The following is a 19,360-nucleotide window of genomic DNA, read 5'->3' on the forward strand; positions in this document are numbered from 1 at the left end:
GAAAGACAACCTAGGATGAGCCTTCCATGGTCTTCCATGGAATCAGGACAAATAGAGGTAGTGCATGCAGTGCCAGGCAAATTCATGGTGTTCTAATGTACTATTTTTGTTTCCTTCTCAAACTCCCTCTTAAGCCATTTTTTTGTTAGTTTATGGATATTATTAGATTCACAAATACTTAATCTTGTAGTATTGTACTGTATGGTTACTCAGAATTCTCATCCACTTCTTGTACTTTTAAATACTTTTTCATTTGTAAACCCCTTTTTCCTATATTTGGGATTCACATATGTAATTGCCTACTTGATATTTCTCATATGTCTCTTTGGATTCCCAAAATGAACTTTGTCATCCCTAATATCCCAAAGTAACTTCTAATGAATTAAATGTTTTATAAATTTTGTAATGAAACCAAATCTTTAATAGTGTCTTTAAAGTTGTTTATTATGATTTAAGTAATACAGTAGTATTGATATACTTTTTGTTTCTGTCTGAGAGCTCATGAGTTTATAATGTATGAACTGAATAGGGCTAGAGCGATAGCACAGTGGTTGGGCTTTCACCTTTCACGCAGCCGACCCGTGTTCAATTCCTTCGCCCTTCTCGGAGAGCCTGGCAAGCTACTGTAATTACAATTACATATGTGAATCCCAAATATAGGAAAGAGGGGTTTACAAATGAAAAAGTATTTAAAAGTACAAGTATGGAGCCCGCAAGGCAGAGCCATGCAAGCTACCCGTGCATATTGGATATGCCAAAAACAGTAAGAACAAGTCTCTCAATTAGAGACATTACTGGTGCCCGCTCCAACAAATCGATGAACAACAGGATGACAGTGACGTCAACCGAATATTGTAGTCTGTGCTCTCTATTGCTTTGGTCTTTGATGTTTGTCCTTAGTTATTTAAACAGTTAACCTTTATGTCTTTTGTTTCAGGTATAGCTATTATAAAAATTACATAAACATACTTACTTTTAGTTTATGATGTATCCGGAAAGCTGCCTGGAGCATGGCGGCAGTTGGGTAGTGGAGATGGGCTGATGAATTTATCTTGCACCTGCACGGTGGGTCTTATGGGTGTGCCCCCTGGGTTGCTGGAGATTGGGGGAAGCAGGCAGAGGATTTCTGTTTCTGAGTCCCGTTGAGCCTAGAGTCCAAGGTCACAAAGTTCCGCATTATCTGGTTCTGTGGGACTTCATTCATGCATGAGGCTCTGCCCGAGCGTCCCGTAAGCGGCCTGGAGCATGGTGGTGACTGGGTCATTTTCCATCATTTCCACACCATATTTGATGGAGTTCAAATATGGTGTGAACCATAGGAACACCTGTAATAGCGATTAGATGCTGCCCTAAAAGCCTCCATTCCTCTTGGAGAGCCTGGAAAGCTACTGAGAGTATCCCGCCCGCACAGCCAAGCCTGGCAAGCTACCCATGGTGTATTTGACATGCCAAAAACAGTACCAACACTGCGCCTCATTCTCCTGACCCTGGAAGAGCCCCCGATATTGCAGCGTTATGAAGGATGAACAAGGAGAGGCTGATAAAATCTCAGGGTTAAACTAGGCTGCCAAAACAAAGAAGGACTAAAATGACTGTTTGCACTTTTAATGCATGTACACTGGCATTGGAAACATCCATTGAGGACCTGATGGTGCAAGCACAGAAGATAAAGTACAACCTCATTGGATTGACTGAGACTAGAAGGCATTGAACATATCACGCCGTTTTTGACACTGGAGAAGAACTATTCCTCAGAACATCTGACAGTAGAGGCATCAGTATTGTCGATGTCCTTGTCAGCATGAACTTGACTATGAGAATGATTTGTTCAAATATCTAACAACCTGAATCGGATGCTTCCATTTGAATAGATGTGACTCATTGCCCGCAGTTTCTATCTTCATCGTCTATACACCAACATCCAACTATGACAAAGAAGAAATTGAAAAGTTCTACATGGAGCTGGAGAAGTTCTGTGAAGAAGACCACACCTTCTACAAGGTCATTGTTGGTGATTTTAATGCCAATATAGGACCCTAGAAGGTCACCCAAGGAACTCCACATCAGGACCCATGGCCTAGAAAGGAATGATCAGGGTGAGAGACTGTCTGAGTTCATAATGTCGACCAAGACCATCCATGGTAACTCAAAGTTCCAGAAGGCCGAATCTAAATGTTGGACATGGGAGTCTCCCAGTGGACAGTTTCACAACGAACTTGACCACATCATATTCAATCAATGGTTTTGCCTGACCGCTGTCGCTGTTGTTCCAAAATTCCTCAAAGGGGATCAGACCACCATCTCCTTCGTGCAAAATTCTACTTCACAGAGCAGGGAGAAAGGGCTGCAAAGTTTAAGAAGAGAAATCCCTTAATGACCACCAACTGGGAGATATTTGGCACTATTGCAGCAATATAGGAAGATGCCATCCTTGACAACATCGATGAGGAATACGATCAACTGGTTCAGCACCTCCATGATTGTGCAAGGAATGCAAAGAATGAGAAATCCACAAAATGTTGCCTATCTTTGGAAACTCTAGAGCTCATTCACCAACCTGGTCTAGCTTGAACCTCAGGCAATCACAAGCTAATGTCTGAGTTTGCAAAGCTCTGCAGAGAAATGATAAAGGAAGACCTCAAAGAGAGAAGAGCAGCAGTGTTGGTCGATATATCAGAAGCTGGGAAAAGTATTTGCAACACCTGCCTGTCCTTCGCCAACTATAAAACCAAGATGACTGTCCTCCAATGTCCTAATGGATCTATCACATCTTCCAGAAGGGCAATGGAAAAGGTTATCCATGACTTCTACACAGATTTCTTTGATAGCCACATCCACCTGCCCACACACCAAATTCTGCAGGATGGATATGTCATTCCCAGCATTCTCCCTTCCTAAATCCAACATGCCATTTCATCAGTAAAGAAGTATACAGCACCCGATCCAGACAAGGTTAGACCTAATCACCTGAAGAATCTGCTGCCAGTACTCATCAATACACTGGATCTCCTCTTCACACGCTACCTTACTGAGTTTCCATCCCAATAGAAAACCAGCAGGACTTTCCTGTTGTACAAGAAGGGAGACATCCACAACATCGGCAACTATCGCCCAATCTGCCTGTTGTCCATCGTCTACAAGTTATTCACTTGAGTCATCCTGAATAGGATTGGCAGAACACTAAACGAAGGACAACCATGCGAGCAATCCCTGTTCCAAAAAGGATTCAGCATGATCGACCATATCCACATGGTGACAAAGATCATTGAGGTTTTACAAGTGTTCAAGATGCTGCTCTGTCTAATGTTCATCAATTTAAAGAAGGCCTTCAATTCTGTTGAGAATGAAGAGGTCATCGAAAGCCCTAGCCAAACAGGGCTTTCAAACTCAGTGCATCAGGATCCTCTGTGAGCTGTATTATGGATTCACCACCAGGATCTCATCATTCTACAAAGAAGTGATCATCAACGTAAAGAGAGGGTTTTAGCAGGGCGATAGCTTTTCACCAAAACTCTTCAGAGCCACCTTTGAGAACATCTGTGACAACTGGAATGAGAAGGAATGGGAGTGAAATAGATGTTCAGCAACTATACCATCTCTACTTTGCTGATGACATCGTTCTAATAATACCAAATATCAGTCAACCGGCACAAATAGTAGATGACTTTGACTATGATTGTGGAAAGGTCAGAATGCAGCCGAATCTCACGAAGACAGTGTTCATGAGAAATGGACTAATTCCTGATGTTCCATTTGCCCTCAATGGAACAAACATCTTTGAATGCAGCACTTATGTGTATCTGGGTCGAGAATTTAACATGACAAACGAACTGACACCTGAACTTCACAGGAGGAAGAGAGCAGCGTGGAACACCTTCAAGAGTGTCAAAGAAGTGGTTAAGAGGATGAAGAACTTCCAGCTCCAGACACATCTTTTTGACTCCACCGTTCTTCCTGCACTAACATACGCCTCAGAGACCTGGGCCCTATGCAAACAGGATGAGAATGCTATTTGGGTATTCTAAAGTGGAATTGCAAGAACTATGCTTGGAATATCATGTTTCACTCAAGTGAGAGAAGGAATCCTGAGTTCTGACTTACGTCAACGATCAAGAATCAGGGACGCTGTTTCATTTGCCAAGGCTTCAAAAATCATATTGGCCGGACATGTAATGTTATTTGGAGACAACCGCTGGACTAGAGCTGTTACAGACTGGATTCCATGGGATGTCAAAAGAACACGTGGCCGCCCACTTACGAGATGGTCAAATTTCTTCAAAAAGACCTTGAATGAACAGTTTGTGGCTGTTTGTGTTTCTGGAGAGAGCAGACGCCATTGGGCTACACTAGCATGAGACAGGGACAAATGGAGACGTTTCTGGAGCCCTGTCAACCAAACTGATGAACAACTGGGATGACAAGTGATACAAGTGACTTCGTTTTAGTATAATCGGTCAATATCTATATTTCTACTAGTAAATTTAGCCAGTTATATTTATTGAAATTAGAAAAGTGTTTGATACAGTTTCTCTCACTCTATGTATTACTTCCTGTCTCTTCTGATTTTATTATATTTTCCTTAACTCTGAGAGTTTTATTTGTTAAATTTTTCTCAGTATGTGTTTTGAATATTCATCTTGAAATAATTTCAGAGGTACACAAAGTTTTTACAAATTGTTTAATAAATTAATGTACATTCTTACCCTGCCATTGAAAAAAATTCTCTTTAAAATCAGTATCTTGTAATCATGTATAATTTTTATTACATTTTTCATGCATATTTAACTATGCATTATCATTTTTCTGGTAACAATTGTATAGTGGTTATTTTAAAATGATAAGGTTTTTATTTTCATCATTTTTTGAATTTATTAGTTTGGATTCTAAAATAAGAGATTTTCCTTCTGTTCCTCCCTTTTTATGTCTTTTTTTTTAACCATCTTTCTATAATCTCTTCTAATTGACTCAGGGTCATTAATTTTATTTTATGTGTTATAATGAATTATTTATTTTTATTGCTCCACTGTTCTAGGTTTGGAGCCCGTCATGTTGCCTTCAATTGTATTTCTGTGTCCTCAGCAGATTTTGAGCACCTCCTTATTTTCTGCCACTAAAACCCATTTCAAACTCAGCATGTACTTTTCCTTTTCCTGCCACAAAACTAATAATACCGTTAGGAAATTCAGATTTGTTTTAATAGCAATGGTATTTAAAAGCCAAAATGTGGCCATGAAGTGTGCTCAGTCTACCTAAAGTGTCATTATTTGGAAACCCTTTCAACAGACAGAACTGGATCATGTATGTATTATTGTATGCCTGTTAATATTTGTTTACCTTTATATAAGATAAAATGTATCTAAAATAAACTGTAAATTCATACTGACATCTCTGTTTCTAATCTAACATTAAAGGATATTTGTTTCCTTTCCCATTCCCAATATGTGACCTTTTTCTCTAACAGTGAAGAATCTGGCTTTCATTAGGAACAATATTTATCTTTTATGTTCAGTCTTATAATACATACAAGTGTAATTTCAGAATTGCTAGCTCACATCCCTTAGAAGATATTTATAAGATTACAATAGTTGTATATAGTTACTTTTAAAAAACCCAAATATAATATTTCAAAATTAATCAGGCTATTTTCTTTGTCATTCTGTTCAGTTAGTTTATGCACAATGTATTTGATGCTGTTAAAATGTATCTTGGATTAGCTTTATATTCTGACTGATTCTATTATTTTTATATGTTTGTTTATATTTTGGGAGCCATTCCCATAGTGTTTAAGGGTTATACCTGGTCATGTATTCAGAAATCACTCCTGGCAGGGTAAGGGAACCATGTGGGATATGGGGCTCAAACCCAGGTCAACCACATGCAAGGTGCTCACACTACCACTACACTATCTCTCAAGCCCCAGATTCTAGTTATTTTTTTAATACGTGAGATAGCATAGTTCTTAAAGGTAAGAAGTATGCATGTGCACAATTGCTTTTGAAGCATTATAGTTTTCTGCTTCATGGGGTGGGAATTTCATCAAGTGGGATAGTTAAATATTGTTTTCTTTCCTTGAAAGTAGAATTTTGAGCCTCTTTAGTGGTACTTGGAGCCCCAGAGACCACTTCAGGTTAGAATCACCAGTGAATACCTTAAAGCTCTCTATTTTATTATTTTTAAAATAACAATATAGGTTTATCAAGCTCTCTCATATTCATTTGTTATAGGCTTAATTTGCTTTCAAGAAACTGAGTTCAATGCCATCCTCTCCAACTAATATAGTAAATTATAATTTCAGTAAATATATCTTATTTACTAATGGAGGAAGGTGTCACATTCTCTTTTATATTTCAAGATTTGTAAATTGTACCTTTTGCTTCATTTCCTCTTTATCACTCAATTTCTAGTGACTGTTACTCTCATTGTTTGGATTCTGTTTTTTCCCTCCCAAAAGAAAACTTTAAATAAAGTACAAGTTTTAGTCTTTCCTGTTTGGTCATGCTGGTTATATTAACCCAAATAATAGATGGTAAGGTCACTCTTATTGGTGGTGGTTTTACATCAACTTTACATGTATCACTAACTCCCTTTTGCTTTCTAGGTTTTCCTCAATCTACTCTTGAACTGTTCTAAAGGCTTATGACAGGTCATGAAAAATTGCTTATTAAAATTTGGTGCTTTTCCCATTCTTTAAGTTATAGTTACCTTGAAGCTTGGAAATTTTGTCTTCAAATTATACTATATAATATGTGTATATGTGTAGCTTTGTTTAACCTCTCTCATTGAACTGTATTGTTTTTAGAGGAAATTTTAAAAGCTTCCATTGGTGTTAGTCCCTCTCTCTGACTCTCAAGCCTCAATTTTTTTTGGTTCTGTTTTGTTCTGTTTTGTTTTTCTCCAGGAGGTCCTTTGAAAGTTTACTTTGCATAGTTAAATGAAAGTCTAATAATTTTGTTTTAGCCATATATGTCAAACACCTTAAACCTTGTACAAAAACTCTCCAGCCCATTGAGGTAGAAATCTAGTTTTAGTATTTTAATCATTTTCTCAATTATTTCATAGATCTTAGAAAATTTTGTTTGATCGTTTTTCACATCCAATGTTACTGTTATTGTCCAGTACTTTTAATTTTGTAGTCTTAAATGTGTTCTATATCTAGAAGCAACTTTAATTATTTCTTAAAACATTGTATGTTTTTCTTTGGTTTTGGGGCCACAACCTGATTGTGCTCTGGTTCGATTTTTCCATCCCTTTCAGAGAGCCCGGCAAGCTACCAAGAGTACCCTTCCCGCACAACAGAGCCTGGCAAGCTACCCGTGGTGTATTCGATATGCCAAAAACAGTAACAAGTCTCACAATGGAGATGTTACTGGTGCCTGCTTGAGCAAATCAATGAACAACAGAACGACAGTGTTACAGTGCTACAGTGTACTTCTAAATTAATTATGATTTTTAGTTTTATGTCTTTAAGATCCCATTAAGATTTTTTTTTTTTTTTTGCTTTTTTGGGTCACACCTGGTGGTGATGCACAGGGGTTACTCCTGGCTCTTTACTCAGGAATTACCCCCTGGCGGTGGCTCAGGGGACCATATGGGATGCTGGGATTCGAACCTGGGTCGGCTGCATGCAAGGCAAATGCCCTACCCGCTGTGCTATCACTCCAGCCCCCCCATTAAGATTTTAATAGGAGTTACACTACATATGTGTACTGATTTTAATATAGCCATTTAAACAGTATTAATCTTTCAATGTTCAATGTATGTATACACACATGTATATGTGTATATATATGTGTATATATACATACCTCTGTCTCTCAGAGACCCCACCACGCTTTCTAGTGATATAGATGCAGCAGCCAAGAGCAAGGAGAGATTAGGGCCTTCTAGAGACATCCAGGTTCAAGATTGCATGGTTTGGTTGTGTAGTGGTTTGAGTATGACTGGTAAAGGATGTCACAACAGAAAGCAGCAAAATTTGGTAATTCTTGGGTGAGTTGAATAAGATTAAAGCCTTTTATGCAAATTAAAATGGGGCCATTGTGTATGAGACTTTTTTCAATTTCATTAAACTGAAAAAATGCTGTTATGAAGGATGCTCTAGGGAAATTAAGTGTGACAGTGAGAAGTCCCAGATCTAGAAATAAATCGACATAGCAATGAACTTTCCTATTCTTTGGTCAGATGTCTAAAACATTTGATTGCCCATTTTATCCCACTGCTGTATGACTTAGCAGTGTGTAGTTTGAGTCTCTTCTTCCCCACTGTTTCTTTTCATCAGAGTAACATTGCTGATCTCCAGAGTTTGACTAACTCTTTTTTTTCTTAGTTACCTTATTCCACAAGTGCTTACTGAGCACAAATAGTAGTGCAAGCCTTAAACTAGGCAAAGAAGTAAAGGCTATGGAAACAGTTGTGTAATGACCATGTCAGTGAGCAAATGCACTTACATTTTAGTCAGTATTATTTTATTATCTTTTAAAAAAAGAAGTTGCTTAACTCGGAATAAGAGTCAAATTTTCAGTTGAAGAGAATTATTTAGCTTACTTCAAATCCTATCAAAGGGCAACTTGCTATTTTCCTGCAGTTTTGAAAATGTGCAAACACTATACATTTATGTTGATTTCCACTAGGGGACAGTGTGTTACCATTACATATTTTCCTTCCATATCTGTAAAATGTATTCAAAAAGGAAACAGCCTTTATTTTGATTTGACACCATATTTAAATATTATATAGCTATAAAGGCTTATCACAAAATTTTATATGTTGTCTACAATACAGATGGCAAGACATATAGGGATACATGAGTACAGATAGATGGATAGATACAGATAGAAAATATAGTTTCATTTGTTGAAATTTTTTGACATTTTGGAGCATTTAGATAAATTTTGTCTGGATGATGGAAGGATATTAGTATCATAATTTAAGAATTCTGAGTTTCAGATTTGTTTTGTAACTCATGGCAATTGAATTTGGATTTAGGCTGGAATTTACTGAGACAATGAAGTTTGTTCTTCAAAAGGAATATGTAATCTCCTGAGGTATCTACAGCACAGACACACACACACACATTTTGACTTTATAGTTTTCCTTTTAACAAGTACATTGTGTTTTGAGGAATATGTCTGGAGGATGACTATCTCTGAAAATTTCCTTTAATGTTGTTAAGATTTGTGCAACAGTGACATCATAGAACTTCCTGTTATTCTTTGAGACAGTGTTTTACAAAATCTACACAAATTTTATCCTACAGCATATCACAAAATTGTTTCTGTATTTTTAATCAAGTATTTCTATTAAAGTAATGAAGGGATTTAATCTCTTCAAATATGCCTTTAAAAGATTTTTAAGTTTTTTAACTGAGAAAAGTTTTGAAAAATATTTCCTTGAAATAATTGAAAAGGAAATTAGTAAGTAAGGAATTTTAAATACAATGAGTATCATAAAATATTGACCATTTGTTCACTTAGAATGTACAACTTCTTGTTAACTTCTCAGACTACAAGTTTTACTTAGCCAAATTGGGAGTTAAATAGTGGAGAGGATAAAAAATATAAAAAAAATCAATGAATTATAAAGATGCTATAGTCGTTCCAAATCCAACCATTCTGTGGAAATATAAAACTAGCACAAACACACATGTAGACACTGAAGCTAAAAAAATACTTGTTATTCCATTATAATGCTATAATCACCAGAATAAATTTAGAATCATCTGTGTAATGATTAAGCTAAGTGAAATAAGGAAAGATGTCAAGGACGATTGTCAGATGGTTTCATTCATATGGGGAATATGTATTCCTAACACATTGGTATAAAGCGAAATTAATTCTTACATATAATACAACTATGGTAGTTACCACAGGTAAAGTGAAGGAGGTATGGGGAGAGGAATTGGTATTGGTTTGTTTTGTGTTTTTTGTTGTTGGTGGTGGTTGGGATGATACTGGAACTTTGTTGGTGGGTAACTTATGTACACATAGAGTGTAGATCTGGGATATAGATCTATTGTCTTACTAGACAATGGCAAATCAACTTAAAAATTATTCATGAAAAAATAATTGCCTAATGAGAAATTAATAGTGATTAGAATTTTTGTGTATATTTAAGCATAATATATTTTATCCTAATAGTGGGGCTGGAGCAATAGCACAGCGGATAGAGTGTTTGCCTTGCATGCGGCCAATCTGGGTTCAATTCCTCCATCCCTCTTGGAGAGCCCGGCAAGTTACCAAGAGTATCTCACCCAAGAGGCAGAGCCTGGCAAGCTACCCGTGGTGTATTCAATATGCCAAAAACAGTAACAACAAGTCTCACAGTGGAGACATTACTGGTGCCTACTGGAGCAACTCAATGAGCAACAGGATGACAGTGATACAATGATCCTAATAGTGATATTTCCATAGAGAAAAAGCTAAATATGGTAAATTTCTAGATAAACTTATAGAGAATTAAATTCCTAAATAATTCAGCTAAGGTTATAGAAAATCTTAAATAACTATTTTATCTTAATAGTTTTAAACATTTTTTAATGTTAAAAAAACAAAAACCATAAAGAAAATTTTCATTATCTCAATCAGCAGAATTGTTTATATTCCAAATGAAATGATGTACAAAGTTTTGCCTTACTTTTTGCCCCACATTATCTACAAGAAATTTTAGCATATTTTTCCTAACTTTTAAGTCAGCAAGAAAGCCAAGGTCCAGGGCTGGAATGGTAGCACAGTGGCTAGGGCATTTGCCTTGCCCGGGGCCAACCCGGGTTCGATTCCCAGGATCTCATATGGTTCCCCCAAGCACCTCCATGAGTGATTCCTGAGTGCGGAGCCATGAGCAGCCCCTATGCATCGCCGAAAAAAAAAAAAAAAAAAAGAAAGCCAAGGTCAGATTAATATGTAGCACTTATTTATGTGTACTAACATATAAGTATACTTATTTATGTGTACTAATATGTACCAATATTATGCATACTACATATAGTTCTACTAATATGTAGCACTACATTTATTTATATAGGCCTTTTATATGATTATAATGATTAAAAACTTTTATTCATACATATTTTAAGGTTACCTATAGATAAGAGTCTCTGAAAATTTGTACTTCACATTGATTTATTTTACATAATAACAAATTTAGTTTTTTGCATTCAGTCAGTTTCAAAGCCAACTATAAAGTAGCTCATTTTTCTTCTTGAAAAATAAAGTGTTTATTAAGTATTATAAAAACATAACAGTTAAAAAGAAGTTATAAGCATGACTATAAATCTATCATCTGAATATTATTCTAGTTAAAGTTTTAATAATTTCAATATTTTAAGTAGTGTGAACACTTTTTTCTTTTCTGGCTGATTTCTATTCTGAAATTTAGTTACAATAAACAAAAAACATAAATGCTATTTTTTCAGCTCAAAGTTGTATTTTATATTTTTGACAGGATAGAATATTTTATTTTAAGGACTTTTTAAAAAAGTATTTGACATTATGAAGTGAGAAAAGTCATTTTTAAAAGCAATTATAATGCTAGCTATAATATATAAAAGAAAACACTATTCTGTTATTTAAATCAGCAAATATTTACTTTTGATTTTAAGTTCAACATGCCAAAAACAGTAACAAACAAGTCTCACAGTGGAGATGTTACTGGTGCCTGCTTGAGCAAATCAATGAGCAATGGGATGATAGTAACAGTGACAGTGATTTTAATTTGTGGGTATAGGACATGGGTATGCCATATTTTCTGGGTGTGCTTTTTATGATTAATGAGTAGAAATCAAGATAAACCTTATGCCTAGAAATTAATGTTTATAGAGCTACAAATAGGAGGTATATTGATTTCAGTATTTTTGTTTTTATCATTATCATGGGTATTGTAACACCCATTTTGTTTAGAAAACCTTTATAAGATCTACTTGATCACATTTATATAACAATGAAAATTTCATTATTTTTTTCCCTGAAGTATTTTTTGTGCATTCTGGCTTCTGTTTTTATCCTGCCCAGATTCTTCACTGCTGGCTGCTGCCGCAAGATGGCACTGGGGCCGGGTTGAGGGTGTGACTTCCGGGGGCTGGTGGAGGCTGGAAGCTGGGATGGAGCCTCCCAGTCCTAGTGCCCCCATGCAGTTTGGAGAAATGGTCCTAGTCCCACATACCCGAGTAATGTTAGTAGAAGCTCAGTGTCACAGGGAACTCCATCTGGGGAAGGCAGGGTATTATGTTTTAAACTGTTTTAATTTTTGTGTATGATGAAACGAATATCTCACTTCCTTTTGCATGTGGCTCTCCAGTATTCCTAATACCATCTGTTGAAAATTTCTTTCTCCATTTTATGCTCTTGATTCCTTTGTCATAAATTAACTGTCTATGTAATATATATTATGTGTATACATATTTTTATGAATACTAAATACATATTTAAACCTAAACATATATATATTTTACAATAATATCCTTGTATGTAATTAAGGTCTACAATTCTTCGAAAAGTAGAAAAGCATTTTGAAATAGAGTATTAAAATGTCACTAAAATCTACTTACGAAGTAAAATAGCCAACAATTTATCCCTTGATAAATCTCCCCACCGCCATTCCTAAGAACATGATCGCCAAATCTGATGGGAAAACACGTGCTTTTAAGAAGAAGTGGTCTCTCACTACTACCTCTCAGTACTGCTTGATAGAAAGATTGACCCAGGCCAGGGTTGGTGGAGGTATGGAGGCAGTAATATTCTTCTTTTACTATTTCTAGACTTACAGGTAAATGTAAAAGAAATAATTTTTTAAGGTAACCAACTAGAGATCAGTGACATTTAAGTTAAACTAATTTTTTTTTTATTTTCACAACAGTTACCGCCTGTTCGGTTTTAATTCTTTATAACATAGGGAGTGCTACCATGTCTTTGGCATTAAGTATTTTATTTTCAGTGATAAAGGAAAACCTTTTAAGAAGCTTATCATCTGGCATAATATATAGTAAATGGAAAAAGGCTGTCAGGATTCAGTGGGCTGGAAAAATTTACAGCTTTGGCATCATATAGTTCCATCCCTTCCAAACTAGGCTGGAGGACTCTTGAACTGGCAGGATCATGTTTAAGAGTCACTGAAATTGAGGTCAAACCACAAAGAACCTCTTAGGGTTAGTTGAAGTAGGAAGGGGATAGGAAAACTATTCTGGCAAAAGATTAGCTGGTGCAAAGGAATGAAAATGTAGACAAATACCTGACAATTACTCATGGCTTAGAGAATTGAGTGATTTTAAGGGAATGTTGAGTGTAGACCAAAAGGATAAAAACAAAATTATTTTTATTACCAGGTGAAGAATTCAAACTGATCCTGAAGTTTAAGGGGGCCTTCAGAGGATTTTAGGTGATAAAGTGTTCTGGTGACTCAGGTCAGAAATGTTGAGTTGACAATGGTGCTTTGTGGTGTGTGTATTAAAAAATATATTAAGGAGATAGAAATATTGGGTGCAAGAGATAGGAAAAAAGTAAAGCATCAAGGAAGATGCCAAGTTTAGAGGTAGATTACTTGTACGTAGCATAATTTATAGTATAGATATCCTAAAAGATAATAGCTTTTTTCCACATTCCCTTTTCTGTCACATTAATATCATTCCCATTTTAACTAATCTAAGTAAATAGAATAAATTTAATTTTTCCATTTATCTTTATATATGATATCATTATTATTATATTTTTATTGAATCACAGTGAGATACACAGTTAAAAAAGATGTTCATGATTGTGTTTCAGTCATATAAATGTTCCAACATCTGTCCCTTCACCAGTGTACATTTTCCACCACCAATGTCCCCGGTTTCCTTCCACAAATGAATGAAATCATTCTATGTCTGTCCCTCCTTCTTACTCATTTCACTCAGCACAATACTCTACATGTACATCCATTTAAAAGAAAATTTCATGACGTAATTCTTCTTGGTGGTTATGTAGTATTCCATTGTGGAGACATACCTTAGTTTCTTTATCTAGTTGTTTGTCCTTGGGCACACAAATTGTTTTCAAGTTCTGCATATTGAATTTTCACACTTTAATGATGTGCCAAAGTTGGTCAGATACTGGATAAGAGAAAATAATTTTTGTTGCTTCATGCTCCTGGCATTTGAAAGTTACATTGATATTTTTCTTTTTATGTTCAGCAAATATTTGGTGTTTATAATAAAACTTCTTTTAAAAATTATTTCTTAATTACTTAGAGAAAAAAAGTCCATGTTTTTTGCTATGATTTAAGTTTAGTAGAGGCAGAATTCATACCATGTATTGTAAAATAACACGCAACCCAGAGATTCTTGCGTGTTATTTTACAATGTATCTTAAAAGTAGTTTCTTCAACTCCCAGGAAAAATCTTCTTTCAAAAGTAAGATATTTTATTATAGGGAAAAATATTTTCTTTCTAAAATAAGTATTATTCTATCTTTTCAGCACGAGAAGAAGCTACAGGAAACTATAAAGCAAGGTGCTACCATTATTGCTGCCATAATTAAAGAAAGAAATCCTGGACTCATTGGTCAGCTACTAATAGCATGAAGAACGCAGAGAAAATTACCTTCCGGGTTTTAGAAATATTTACTTAAATATCTCTCATGTACTTTATTCCTCATGTAGCGATAAAGTATTTAACTTTTCTTTTGTATCATAATTTGTAGAAAGTGATACTTAGTTATAAAAATGTGTATGCAATGAAAAATTTTATGCATGTCAAGTATAAATTATCTGAATCAGAATTGAATAAATGGAAAATAATAGACTTAACATAAAACATAATTTTCACAGAGCCATAGAATTAATGATGTTTGAGATGAATCTCCAAGTAATGAGAGTTGGGGAAATTCTCAATTATTATTTCTATGTAAATTAATAGATCGTGCTAATGAAATGAATATGACTCATAATTACTCTTAATCTTAAATGATCCTATTTACATTTGATATTTTAAACATTAATTTTAATCTTCCATGCCTTAAAAAGTAGAGGGGATATGGTAGAAAACTCTGGGTTTGAACTCTCATACAACCTTAGAGGAGATGTAATCTCTCGCTTTTCTACTATTTTAAACTGTATATTTTTCTTAGTTTATGAACTATAGTATTGAATTACACTGTTTTAAAAGGTGTTATTTCTGAGTGTTTAAAAGAACACTTGAAAACTCATTAGAGGTGAAAATATTTTGATCAAACCCAAGTTAGTACCTTGCACATCAAGGAATAGGTAAATTCTAATTTCATATATACTACTACCTTTAAAACCAAATTTTTTTCCTTCAGTGTTCACTGGAATATATATCTTAAGTATAATATTTTGCTATATATTACATTTTACAACTATATATATTCAGTCATCAGATATTCTTTTTTATTCTACCTATGGACTTATTTTATAGTAGCATATTAAATCAAAAATTTTAAGTTCTTAACTTTCACATATAAATTATAAATTGTATGAAACATTTTTGGTTATAGATAGATTCTGAATTATCTACCTTGGCAAATTGTTTTTTCTTAACATGTTGGATGATTTTTCCTATGTTTCTGAATTATTATTTATGAAACTACCTATATTAATAGGAGAGTTTATAGAGTATTACAGGCTTGGATCTATTACTGTAGTTCATTATACTAAGTGAAATATGTCGTTTAGATGACACTTGATATAAATTTCTGGGCTGCCTTCTTTTATATTTCTCTAATGATGTTAAAAAATACAGAATCATTTAATTAAGTATCATGAAAGTGAAAATATGTGGGTATTGTATGTATTTTCATTAGAATGACTGTATTTGGTGAACTGGCTGTTTTTAAAGCGTCCATATAGTGTACCTATTAAGTATTCTTGTGAAAATGTTAAAAGAAATTGAAAATGCTAATATAGGCACATGGGTAATGTTATCAAGATTTTAAAGAGCAGAGAGTGACTGTATGCAGGACAGGAAACTGCACATTTTTGGTGGCACAAAAAATATATGTAATTGTTGACCAAATTGTTGACCAAATTATCTTTGATTTCAGTTTAACAGTGAAATGTTAAACCAACATAAATCCATTCTAGAATGAAATTATGCCATTCTAGAGCATCTAGTATGAATTTATCATTGATAAATTTTTACATGAGATTTAGTTAATATAATAATAAATTTAGTCCAAAATCATCATCAGAATTATGGCATTTTTTTCTTTATAGTTTACTAAGTAATTTTCAACATTGGAAAGGATTCAAATAAATCTCTCCACATCATTTACTGTTTTCATGCAAATTGGGTCTTGCCAAAGTCATGTATATACATAGCAAAAAAGTTAGATCTTCAACTCAGGTGATGAAGAGGCTTTAAGCTGATCTTTCTGTATATGAATAAAAATTGCTGGCAAAGGACTATGAGCAAAAACACTATAGTAAGTGACTGAAGGCTCCAAATGATCATTGGAAGAATTTGGGGAAAAAAGGGTAGAATAGCTCAATGACCACAGGAAAGTTCTAGAACTCTTGGCATTCCAGCCATTTGGAATGTAAATAAATTTTAGTTAAAGGTGAAAAAAATGGAAAGAATTATTGACCAAAAAAAAAAGATAAATTACTTGTTTATATTAGAAAGTATATAAGTCTGAATTATACAATTCAGAAAACTAAAGACAATTTTAGTGATACATTTTCATGACCAGTTATGAGAAGTTACTTCCATGAAATCTGCCCATTTTCACTTTATTTTCTAAAATCACTTTTAAAAAATAGTAATGGTCCAGAGAAACAATACAGAGGGTAGGGTACTTACCTTGCATGCTGCCAAAACCTAATCTGATCCCTGGTACCACCATATGGTCCTTTTAGCACCAGCAGAAATATTCCCTGAGCCCAGAGCCAGGAGTGAGCCCTGAGCACCAAGTATGGCCCCCAAATAAAACAATGCCTCAGCTTTGCTGAATTTCTTTCTACCTGTGTAAAATATTGTGGAAACATTTTTTTCTCTTTAATTTTATGCTACTGATTAAATTAAATTATTTTAAAAAGGAATTTGTGCAATATTGTTACCAGTATGATTAATGACTTCTAATATTATTTCTTTCATAAGATTGTCAGTTTGAGGTAACTTATTGCAAATTTATTTAAACATCCATCATCTTCTGTATTCCACTTAGAACCATTTTTAATTCAAGAATATTGCATTGTTTTAATTAGAAACTTTTTACCTGTCTAAATTATTAAATTATAAATATCAAAGCTTATTTTACATAAATACATAATACGTTTTTAAAATTAAATTTCAAACATTTTTATATTAAATAAGTACATTTTACTTGCTTAAAATATTGAAATTAAGTATGTCAAAGAAGCATAAATCATATTTTAATTAAATGTTAAGAAAAGCATTTGGGGAAAGAATGTTAAAATTTAAAAAATTAATTAAAAATAAACAGAATATATTGTTATATGTTGTTAAGATTGGACTGATATAGTTAATATAAGCATAGTAGAGGAGTTTGTGTAAGTGGTGTGTGACATTGCAGTATTTACATATTTGGGGCCTTGGTTCTCACCCTGAGATACAGTTACAAGCTTTCATGTTTGAGTTTCAGTCATACAATGATCAACCATCCGTCCCTCCATCAGTGCATATTCTCAATCCCTGTATACCTGCTTCCATGGCAGACAATTTTCCCTATACTCTCTCTCTACTTTGGGGGCCTTAGGTCTATACGCACTGTGCTCTGGGCTTAACCCTACCTCTGTACTCAAGGATTGCTCCTAGAGATGTTTCAGGGAGCCACATGCAGTGCCAGAGATTGAACCCTGCTCTCCCACATGCAAAATAATCACCTTATCCACTGTACTGTATGTCTGACTTCATAACATTCACATATTTTCTTGTATATTTTAACTGCAAAATTGTAAAAAACATAAACATTTAAATGAAATGTATTAGTAAATATTCTGAAGATGTTCTCTATATAAAGCTAATTGATAAATAAATTTAAGAAATTGAAAGTCTAATGGCAATTTGCAATGGTATTTTCTGCTTATAAAGATTTTAACATACTTGCTTGTATTCTTGTATATACAGGTTTAACTGTATATCTCCATTGTGAGACTTGTTGTTACTGTTTTTGGCATATTGAATATGCCATGGGTAGCTTGCCAGGCTCTGCCATGTGGGCGAGATACTCGCTTGCTTATTACTGGGCTCTCCGAGAGGGATGGAGGAATTGAACACGGGTGGGCCACATGCAAACACCCTACTTGCTGTGCTATAGCTTTAGCCCTATATATAAATACCTTATCTGTATAGTCAATGTCCCCTAATTTCCTCCTTTAATTAAAAAAAAGTTTACCAAGAATCTCATTTTTTTTTGTCTCCTGGCTATTACTGCTGCTAATAGGGATGTAAAACTTATAATCAGACATAGTGGAAATCAATATTCTGGTTACTCAATGTCTGCATGTATGTGTGAATTACTTTTTAGAAATATTGTTTCCCTCAAACTTACCTTTCATGGGAGGACTATTTTTGCACTCTTGGCTTTAACATTTTCCTGGTGGCATTCTTTGACACCAAATAAGAAAGAGGTGGCAGTGTTTCTCAGAAAACAGTCTGGAGACCTACTGCTTCCTCTTTTACCACCATGAGCATATTAGCATGCCAAGCTTGGCTGCTGCCTTCAGGAAGAAGGAAAGCCCAGATGGGGGAACAAACTGGTTGAGATCAGCAGGGCACTTAGCCCAGTTTGGTTGACAGGTAAGATAAATATATACTCAGTAGATTTTGTTAGTTCTGAGTTTTGAGTCTTGTCACTGCACAGCATTTGGTAAAACAAGGAAATTTTCTTTAGGGCAGGATCTATATTATATGACCTCACAAGTCCAGGACATAACTGAAGACATTTTGCTGGCTCAGAGTGTTTATAAGAATTTATGATCAATGATCCCAAAGTATTGGAATCTTCTCTAAGTGCCTTCTCTAGTTTGGAATTACTAAAGGATAAATGTAGACCAGACTATATTAGAAAAGTCTTCAAAGGAAATTAAGCTCTTGGGTATGAAGTGATACTGGGTCAAAATATGAGCATTTACATTTATCAAATAATGTGTTCCACCAGAAGCTTGTTATGAGCCTTATATCTACCCAACTTAATTTTTAAATTATTCATAGTCATTTTATGTGCTAGGTGATATGCCACATTACATTTAAAAGATGAGAAGGAGCTAAAGAGATAGACCAAGTGGTAGAGCACTTGCTAGGCATAGGCAAGGTCCTGACTTTGAGACCCCCTTGGTACATGGACCACCAAGCATAATCAACCAAATACTGTATCACTGGGGCCTAGCACCTAATCTTCATCCTGTACCTCCAGGT

The 19,360-nt window shown here is 34.7% G+C and overlaps 1 protein-coding gene across 3 annotated transcripts in view; it reads left to right on the forward strand.

Moving 5' to 3' along the window:
- The window catches only part of CRPPA (CDP-L-ribitol pyrophosphorylase A), a 291,157-nt gene extending 273,157 nt beyond the window's left edge, over positions 1-18,000 (forward strand). For all 3 annotated transcript variants that reach the window (XM_055137285.1, XM_055137286.1, XM_055137287.1), the window contains one exon: positions 14,443-18,000. In XM_055137285.1, the coding sequence (XP_054993260.1) occupies positions 14,443-14,547 (105 nt within the window). In that variant the 3' untranslated portion in view covers positions 14,548-18,000. The remainder of the gene's footprint in view (positions 1-14,442) is intronic.
- Positions 18,001-19,360: the final 1,360 nt, after the last annotated feature.

This window comes from Sorex araneus, chromosome 1 (genome assembly GCF_027595985.1).
Source record: "Sorex araneus isolate mSorAra2 chromosome 1, mSorAra2.pri, whole genome shotgun sequence".
NCBI lineage: Eukaryota > Metazoa > Chordata > Mammalia > Eulipotyphla > Soricidae > Sorex > Sorex araneus.